Below are 9,519 nucleotides of genomic sequence, written 5' to 3'. Positions count from 1 at the left end.
TATATGCCACCACACCCAGCTAATATATTTTTTGTGGTAGAGACAAGAGTGTTGGTATGTTGCCCTGGCTGGTCTTAAACTCCTGGCTCCCACTTCAGCCTCTCAAAGTGTTGGGGATTACTGGCATGAGCCACTGTATCCAGTCCAGTTCTAATTTTGGAGTTAAAAAACACCCACATTGAGTCAAACGACTTCAGAGCCTACCCACCTTCACGATTATTAAGATCACAAAGGGGGCTTTTGCTAGCTGCTCAAGACATTAGTAAAGTATAAATAGTTTGCTTTTAACTGTGCTGGAGGAAAAAGTGCAAGATGTGCTCAGTAGATAAAGCTTTCAGTCTGCGGGTCAAGCAATCAGGCTCCACGGAACTAGGAGCAAAGCAATGCTCCTATAGTTGTATGACAGCTTTTATACGAAGTTATTTATTAGAAATTTCCAAGGCACTTTAACAATACAAATTTTATTAAAAAAATAACATCAAAACTGTTCAGCAAATCTATATTCAATGTAACCAAAATAAACAAACAACAAATTAAAAAAAATATACATCTATATATATATGAGCAAGAAACAAGTGCATTTTTTGGTCCCAATATTTTTTGAATATATTATCTTTATCCAGAGGAATTACATTAATGGCTAAGAAGATATTATGTATTAGATGAACAGAAATGTACCTTTAAAACTTGTTTTAAGGTCTGTAAGAAGAGCTTTGCCAATTCTTTATGTCTTTGAAATCAGAATCCCTAAGCTAATGTTAATGATAGGCCCAAGATAGAGCATGTAATAATGTCTAATGGTCTGGACAAGTATGAAATTAAGAAGCTACCAGTAAGTAGCTACACGAAATCTGTAGACAATTCTAAGAAATGTCTTGGGAGTTTGAAATAAAAACAAAACAAACACAAATAATTCAAAAGTAGACATAAAATGGACATCAGCAAATTTCATGAATCTGGGACAAAGAAGTGACAGAAAAACAAAATAGAGTAAAATAAATTTGATTAAGAACAATATAAAACCAAGCTACCAAAGTAAAATAAAAAAAAATGTTTAAAAATGTGAATATTGGCCGGGTGCGGTGTCTCATGCCTATAATCCCAGCACTTTGGGAGGCCGAGGCGGGCAGATCACAAGGTCAGGAGATCGGGACCATCCTGGTGAACACGGTGAAACCCCGTCTCTACTAAAAATACAAAAAATTAAAAATTAGCTGGGCGTGGTGGCGGGTGCCTGTCATCCCAGGTACTTGGGAGGCTGAGGCAGAATGGCGTGAACCCAGGAGGCAGAGCTTGCAGTGAGCCAAAATCACGCCACTGCACACTCCAGCCTGGGACACAGAGCAAGACTCCGTCTACAAAAAAAAAAAAAAAAAAAAAAAAAAGAATATCAGTATTGCTGAAAATTCCTATAACACTGGATAAAACTTTAAATGAAAACATGAATAACTGACTTTGTGAACCGTAACTGTAGAAATTTTGTTTTTCCAAAAACAAGAAAGTAACCTTGGTTCCCAATACAACCAGAATTTTGATATTCCTTGGACTGCATGTCTGCTAGAGGAAGATTAAAGAGCAGCAGCCAAAATGGTTCAACGTCAACCTGGATGTTGAAGCACTGATCTAAAAACAATATAAAACCAAGCTACCAAAATAAAACAAAATGTAAAAAATGTTTAAAAATGTGAATATTAGTATTGCTGAAAATTCCTAGAATACTGGATAAAACTTTAAATAACATGAACTGTGACTTTGGGAACTGTAATTGTAGAAATTTTCTTTTTCCAAGAACAGGAAAGTAACCTTGGTTCCCACACAACAAGAATTTTTATATTCCTTGGACTGCATGCCTGCTAGAGTAAGATTAAAGAGCAGCAGTCAAAATGGTTAAACGTCAACCTGGATGTTGAAGCAGTGATCTCATGGACTTTTCTTGGTTAGAATCGACCCATAAGCTTAAGATCAAAAGCCAAAGCCCCCAGTGGGAAGTTGTGCTCTATTTGGTGGGCCTTGAGGTCATCTCTGGCCAAATCAGCATCAACCTTATGGGAGGTCAGTCAGGTAGGAAGGGACTCTCCCCAAGATCTGATCTCTTAAGGCCACAAACTAGAGGAGGTCTCACAGTCAAATAATTCACATTTCTTGGAAAGAAAGAACAGGCATCAGTCGTGTCCATCAAAAGGGGACACTGTCCAGGAGTACCCTGGATATTTTTTGAAACTTATGCGTTGCTTCTTCATTTGAAAAATATGAAAAACAGAACAGTAATGAACAAGGAATGAAGAAAAAATGGCTATCTGACCTAAACATGTAGGACTTATAAGAAATTAAGAAAGCAGACAAAACAGACAGAAAAAGATGAACAGTCATATTATCTGGAATGTAGTATTATGAAGGCAAGTCAAGTATAGCAGAGAAAAACAAAAGGTATTTTTGGAGAGAGCCAATTGGAGAAAAAAATGTGTTAAGGTATGTTAACCTGACACAAAGATAAGGTGGAGTGAGAATCTAGTGGCATCTGAAAGCTGAAAAGAGCTGAATGAGAGCTAGTGTCATGAACTTGGCTGTTTAACTGCCTTTTGTGTGAGAAAACACTTCAGAACTTTGAACTTAGGAACTTCCAACTTGTCTTGCACCAGGTTGCACGAACTCCATGGAGCAGGAATCTATTTCAATGAGCAGCTTTAAAAACAAAAACAAAAACAACTTTAAAATTTTTCATTTATATTAACGATACATTAAAATAATACAACAGTGCTAAAGTCCATCAAAGCAAACCGCACCGAAGGAAAATTAAACTTACCCAGAAATGGGTTCAGAAGTTGAGGTACTTTCGGAAACTGAAATCAAAAAAGTTTTACATTTACAATAGTGTATATGAAGAGTGAGACTATCAATGTAATACATGGGTCCATATGGTGTCTGATCAAAAATACTGAAATAAGTATCAGAAAATCAAAGAAACACAATTATATATACATACCATTCTCTATTATAACTTGGCAAGTATGAGTTTTACGTTGACTTAAGTGTTTAGCCATGCGATCTAAGCCAGAAGAATCAGCTAGGAAATCACATTTAAGGCACACTAGAGTAATGCCCCTATGAAAAAAAAGAAGACAGTAAAAAATATTATCATTTATGAAAATCCATAATTATATTATGAGCTCAATAATTATTTTTCCATGTACTAACTTGATTTGCATTTTAGTCTCCACAACCGTCATTTTCCAACTTTGTTATATGAACTTGATATATCTAAAATGGTTCTCCAGAAAATGGCATTGCTGGCCGGGCACAGTGGCTCACGCCTATAATCCCAGCGCTTTGGGAGGCCGAGGGGCATGGATCACCTGAGGTCAGGAGTTCGAGACCAGCCTGACCAGTATGGTGAAACCTCGTCTCTACTAAAAACACAAAAATTAGCTAGGCATCATGGCGTGCGTCTGTAGCCCCAGCTACTCTGGAGGCTGAGACAGGAGAATTGCTTGAACCCAAGAGGCAGAGGTTACAGTGAGCCAAGATTGTGCCACTGCACACCAGCCTGGGTGACAGTCAGACTCCGTCTCAAAAAAAAAAAAAAAAAAAAAAAAAAGGAAAAGAAAATGGCATGGCCATATTCAAATTATGCTAACATTTAGTGCTTTATAAATTGTCACCTCTCAACTTGTGCCTAGCTGAAAGCTAGGCATCAAGAGACTGACTGAAAGCCCAGTCTCCCTTAACAACTTAAGTAATGTGTGCAAGTTATGACTTGCAAAGCAAGGATGTAATATTCATTCACTGAAATATATAAATATACATTTGCTGAGAACCTTCTTCACCCACACTGTACTACTAGGTATTGTGGATACAACAGTAACCAAAAAAGGTACAGTCTGTGGATTCTGCAATCTAATATCTTAGTCAAATGAGGATAAAATTAGAAAAGAAATGTGAAGGTTTTAAAATCATGTAATTATCATCATCAGTTTATTAACAAAGCATACATATACTTTTGAAGTTCATCAGATACTTTAAACTTAAATATTTCACCTGTATAGGAAACCAGTGGCATACCTTGCATTGACTTCTCTAGTTTTAACAACCTGTTGTGGATTTACACCTAGCCAGGACTCCTGCACATCAAAAACTATCTTCATAAAACTGGAATCATGTGCTTTCCCCATGAAATTTAGGCGGAAAAGTCTCTCTTATGATGCCATTTCCCTAATACTGGGGCTCAAATTTCTAGTTATCTCTGACTCTCTTCTTACATAAAACATTCAATATTTCAAACATTTTATGATATTAACAATTTATTGAGTACTTACTCTATGTCAGTCTGAGGGTTTTAGACATATTGTCTGATCTAAATCTCATGGCAACCCAAAGAGATAGGTGCTATAATTATTACCCTTTTACAGAGGACAGAATTAGTTTCAGTAATCTACTGAGGCCAGGATCAGGTTGGAAATGGAGCCCTTTGATTCTGAAGCCCATGCTCTTAAACATGATGTGATACCACTCCACCACCTTAGCCCAGGGCTTTATTAAGTAAGTCTTAACCACTACAATAGCCTTAACCAGTCTATGTGTCTCATGCAGCTACAACTCATCTTGTATACTCCTCCAAAGTGATCTTCCTTCAGCACCCTTGATTCTACTCAAAACATCAATGGCTTCCCCCTCAATGTCTTCCAAATGAAAATTAAGCCCAAACTCCCTAGGCCTTGTTTTCAAGGATTCAACAATCTGGATCTAAGTTCAAAACTATCTCCCCAGACTGATCTTTTTTTATTTTTGGAATGGAGCCCCACTCTGTCGCCCAGCCTGGAGTGCAGGGGCGCGATCTCGGCTCACTGCAACTTCCACCTCCTGGGTTCAAGCGATTCTCTTGCCTCAGTCTCCGAGTAGCTGCGATTACAGGTGCACACCACCACGCCCGGCTAATTTTTTTCTATTTTTAGTAGAGATAGGGTTTTGCCATGTTGGCTAGGTTGGTCTTGAACTCCTGACCTCAGGTGATCCACCCACCTCAGCCTCCCAAAGTACTGGGATTACAGGCTTGAGTCACTGCGCCCGGCCAACTTTGATCTTAGTATAATACTATGCTATATGAACTTCGTGCTTCATCCAAATTTTACTCCTAGTTACTCCAAAATTACTCCACTGTGATTCAGAAGAATGTGTAGTTTCTGTTTTTTCCTTTCTGAACTTTTATTAATGTTATTTCTTCCATCTAGAAAGCCCCCTGTGCCTCTTCTTTTAAGTAGAAACCTCTCTCCCCTTTGAAATCAGGATCTCTTATTGCACTTACTAGGAACCTCTTTGTATTACTGTAGTTATTTATGTTCACACCTTTTATCCCTTTAATAAATTGTACATTCCTTGACGGTTGGTACAAGCCTTCTTCTTCATCATGGTCATCTGTATAGGACTTGCTACATTGTGTTATACATGATAGGTGCACAATAAATAGCTAAAGAATGAATATTTCATTTTAACAAAATAGTAATTATGAAAAAATTGTTTATAGAAATATAAAATGCTATGTCCATACACAGATTTTTAAAAAAATTTTCTGAGACTGAATCTCACTCTGTCACCCATGCTGGGGTATAGTGGCGCAATATTGGCTCACTGCAACCTCTGCCTTCCAGGTTCAAGCAATTCTCGTGCCTCAGCCTCCCGAGTAGCTGGGATGACAGGCATGCACCACCATGCCAGGCGAATTTTTGTATTTTTAGTAGAGATGGAGTTTCGCCATGTTGGCCAGGCTGATCCTGAACTCCTGGCCTCAAGTGATCCACCCACCTTGGCCTCCCAAAGTGCTGGGATTACAGGTGGGAGCCACTGCACCTGGCCCATACACAGAATTTGACCAATTTTCTATTTAGATGTGAGATCCACTCGAATTGAAAAAAAAAGCACCTCAGATCTTTCAAATCATACAGTTCATTTAAAAACTAAGCATACAATTGAGCTTGACCATCACGTGGTAAAAATCAAAGTGAAATCTCATTTTTAGAATTAAATCTCTTTTCATTCTTACAAAGCATTTTTCAGTAAAGGTAACACCTAATATATTTTACTCTTTTCTAATTCCTCGAATTCAATGTTTTAAAAATAGCATAATTTTTTTTTTTTTTTAGATGGGAGTTTTGTTTGCTCTTTTGCACAGGCTGGAGCGAAGTGGCGCGATCTCGGCTCACTGCAACCTCTGCCCTCCGGGTTCAAGTGATTCTCCTGCCTCAGTCTCCCAAGTAGCTGGGATTATAGCCACCATGCCCGGTTAATTTTGGTATTTTTAGTAGAGACAGGGTTTCGCCATGTTGGCCAGGCTGGTCTCGAACTCCTGACCTCAGGTGATCCACCCGCCTCGGCCTCCCAAAGTGCTAGGTTTACAGGTATGAGCCACCGTACCCGGCCTAACACGAGTATGTTTTAAAAATACAATAAAAATTTCCTCTATGAGCTCTTGGTCCAACATTATCCACATAATTCATTTTCAACATATACATTAACTTATTCAACAAATATTTACCAAGTGCCTACTATGTGCCAGGTACTATGTGCCTGGCAAACATCTGTCAACATGAGCAAAATAATTAACAAAGGAAGATGGAGTCAAAAAGATATCAAAATAATGTAAAAAAATAGATGTTTTAGTGGATTCTGAGCTAAGTGTGTGTGGTGTAACCAATGGTAATTATCAATGCCTTTAGAAATATTTATCAGTACTTTTTTCTGTACAGTAAACAAGTTATATACTTTAATTCTAAAAACATTAAGAATTATGAAGGCTATATATTGATTTCAAGTATTATGGTATTTTCAAAAACTTCCTTCTATTCAGATATGGTTGGAGAACCTTATTTTTGTTATTTTACAAATGCATATGCAAGAAGGTTTCATCTTAATGCTTGACACTACAAAGAGTTTAGTCAGAAATGATAGGCTATCTCTCCAACTTTGGTCTAAGGATATAATAAACAGAACTCTATCATTTCCAAAGTAGGCACTCCAACATCAGTTTTAAAAAGTTACTGCAACATTTCAATGGAAAGAAAAACAAAAAAAAGATCAATGATTACCTGAGAGTTCCTGAATGCTTCTTGAAAATACAAAACCGTTTACCTGGATGGTTGCTATGAGAGCTTGAGAAACACGAGACAAACAAGATTTTATTAATTTTATTATACAACGCCATATTAATTTTATGACCACATTTCAAGCCAATGCCTAATTTCTTAGTTTTGAATAAAAGATCACGATCTAAATAATAAAATGCTGTTGGTTATTGCTATAATCTGAATTTCTGTGTCACCCCAAAATTCATGTTAAAATCTTAACCCCCAAAGTGATGGTAATAAGAGGTGGGGCCTTTGGGAGGTGATTAGGTCATAAGGGCAGAGCCCTTATGAGATTAGTGCACTTATAAAAGAGATCCTAGAGAGCCAGTGTGCCCCTTCCACCATGTGAGGACGCAGTGAGAAGGTGCTGACTATGAGGAATGGGCCCTCACCCAGACACCGAATCTGCCGGCACCTTGATCGTGGACTTTCCAGCCTCCAGAACTGTGAGAAATAAATTTCTGTTGTTTATAAGCTACCCAGTCTATGGTATTTTGTTATAGCAGCCTGAATGGACGAAGATAGTCATCTCTGTTTAATTCAAGAATTTTAACTTACATTCCACTTTACCTGTATATTTTCTAATTACATATTCCCCTGAGAATTTTCTTAGATGATCAGTATCTCACCATTAGTAAAAAAAAAAATGCTTGAGTTAAAAATGCAGTGTCAAATTAAAAATTTTTTAACTATTAAGAGTAAGAACAATTTAAAAGATATTTGATAATGTATTTTGCTATGATAGAAATTGTTAAAATAATTATTTTTTGTTTCAGAGTCTTGCTCTGTCACCCAGGCTGGAGAATAATAATTATTCATTACATTTTAATCTTAGTATGTTTGGGGAGGGGGATAATCTGAATGATCCTGGAAGTAAACACTACTTGAGATAAATGCCATTGCTTAATTCAATAAACATGAAACATTTAAAGAATCCTTTGCAATTACCAGGAGAACTTTCAAAGAGAGCAAATTAAGGGAAGCAGAGCTCAAGAATTAAAACAATGCTTCTCCTATACACAGATCAGAAAACCACTAACCAAACTTCAGAGCCAATGGTAATAGCTTTTATGCCTCCCTTTAAATTGATAAGGAGAGCTTTCCTGTGTTAGAAAACCAGGCAAGATTAGCCAGGATTAGCCTAGCACAGTATTACTCAAAGTGTGGTCCATGGACCAGCATCATCAGCCTACCTAGAAGCTTGTTAGAAACACAAAGTTTAAGGCCTTACTGCAAACATAGTCAACCAATCTCTGGCAGTGGGGCCCAGAAATCTGTTTTCCCAAGTTTTCCAGCTGATTCTTATGCAAGCTAGTTTGAGAAGCACTAGCCCTGTCTTGCACTGACAGACCCCACACAGCAGGTCAACAGTTACCCTCAGACACAAGGTAACCATCACCAGCATACTATATATGCATGGGAAAATAAAGATTCTGGCTAGCTGTTAATTTCAAGAAAATATCCTCAGAATAGGCACTATGGTGAATACAAAGAAAGAGCTTCTCTCTCAAATAGATAATAGAGACACATGTGAGGCAGAAGAGCGAATGTTACAGAACTCAAAGAAAGGAATGATTCCTATGACTGGCTGTGCTGATCAGATACTTCGCAGAGGGTGAAATGAGAGGGAAGGAGAGGAGCCTTCCAGAGAATAATCAAGAACAAGAAAAAACTACTTTAGATACTGAATATGAAGAATCTATACATTGGGGAAGATAGATCAATTTTGGGGGCCTGTCTTCTCGCAATGGAGTTGGCATAGCCTGGGAATAAAGGTACTCAACCTCTGAGAAAATGAAGCCTCTGAACATACAGAACTCAAACCTATGACAAAAGTCCACACCGAGTAGGAGTGAGGGTGCACCATTCAGAGGGAGGTACCTGAAGTAATGAGGGAAACAATGTGCCCCTGAAGTAGGGGAAAAGCAAAGGGACCTATGAGGCCCTTAGAAGAGTAGAAGTGGAAGCTTTCAGTTCTAGACGAGGTTAATGATGAGTAAGAGCTCAATGTGTGTGATGACAGTGCAGGGGCTCACCAGAAATTAGGAAAAGGTTATGAAGGTAACTTTAGGTCAGTTGGGAATGTTTGGGGATAGAATGGGGCTGAAGGTTCTGCAAGACAGTTGGTGAGCCTACGGAAAATGGGAGAGAGGAGGATGGAATGACACATGGGTTTAAGTAATGCCAAAAATGTTTTCCAATTTAATCCTCTATAAATTAGGGGCAGAATTAAAGCCTCATTAGGGCAGCCAAGTGTTTGGCACAGAATAAGAGAACAACATTACTCACAGCAGTGTACTAGGGGAAGGGTTGGCTAGGGTCTGCTTTAGAGAAACTGGGGTATAGGTGCAGAACCACTATAGTAGTGGAAGAGGCAGACTGGAATATTGCAGAAGGTGGACTC

At 38.2% G+C, this 9,519-nt stretch overlaps 1 protein-coding gene across 1 annotated transcript in view; it reads right to left on the bottom strand.

The window, feature by feature from the left end:
- Positions 1-398: 398 nt before the first annotated feature.
- The window catches only part of ZNF280C (zinc finger protein 280C), a 70,562-nt gene continuing 61,441 nt past the window's right edge, over positions 399-9,519 (bottom strand). The window contains exons 16-19 of the mRNA XM_011988835.1: positions 7,077-7,139; positions 2,984-3,102; positions 2,804-2,840; positions 399-2,682 (exon numbers count right to left, since the gene is read on the bottom strand). Coding sequence (XP_011844225.1) covers positions 2,667-2,682; positions 2,804-2,840; positions 2,984-3,102; positions 7,077-7,139 — 235 coding nt within the window. The 3' untranslated portion in view covers positions 399-2,666. The remainder of the gene's footprint in view (positions 2,683-2,803; positions 2,841-2,983; positions 3,103-7,076; positions 7,140-9,519) is intronic.

Source organism: Mandrillus leucophaeus, unplaced genomic scaffold (genome assembly GCF_000951045.1).
Source record: "Mandrillus leucophaeus isolate KB7577 unplaced genomic scaffold, Mleu.le_1.0 Scaffold339, whole genome shotgun sequence".
NCBI classification, from domain to species: Eukaryota; Metazoa; Chordata; class Mammalia; order Primates; family Cercopithecidae; genus Mandrillus; species Mandrillus leucophaeus.
The sequence above is the reverse complement of the archived record's forward strand: the minus strand, read 5'-3'. Positions and strand labels throughout refer to the sequence as shown.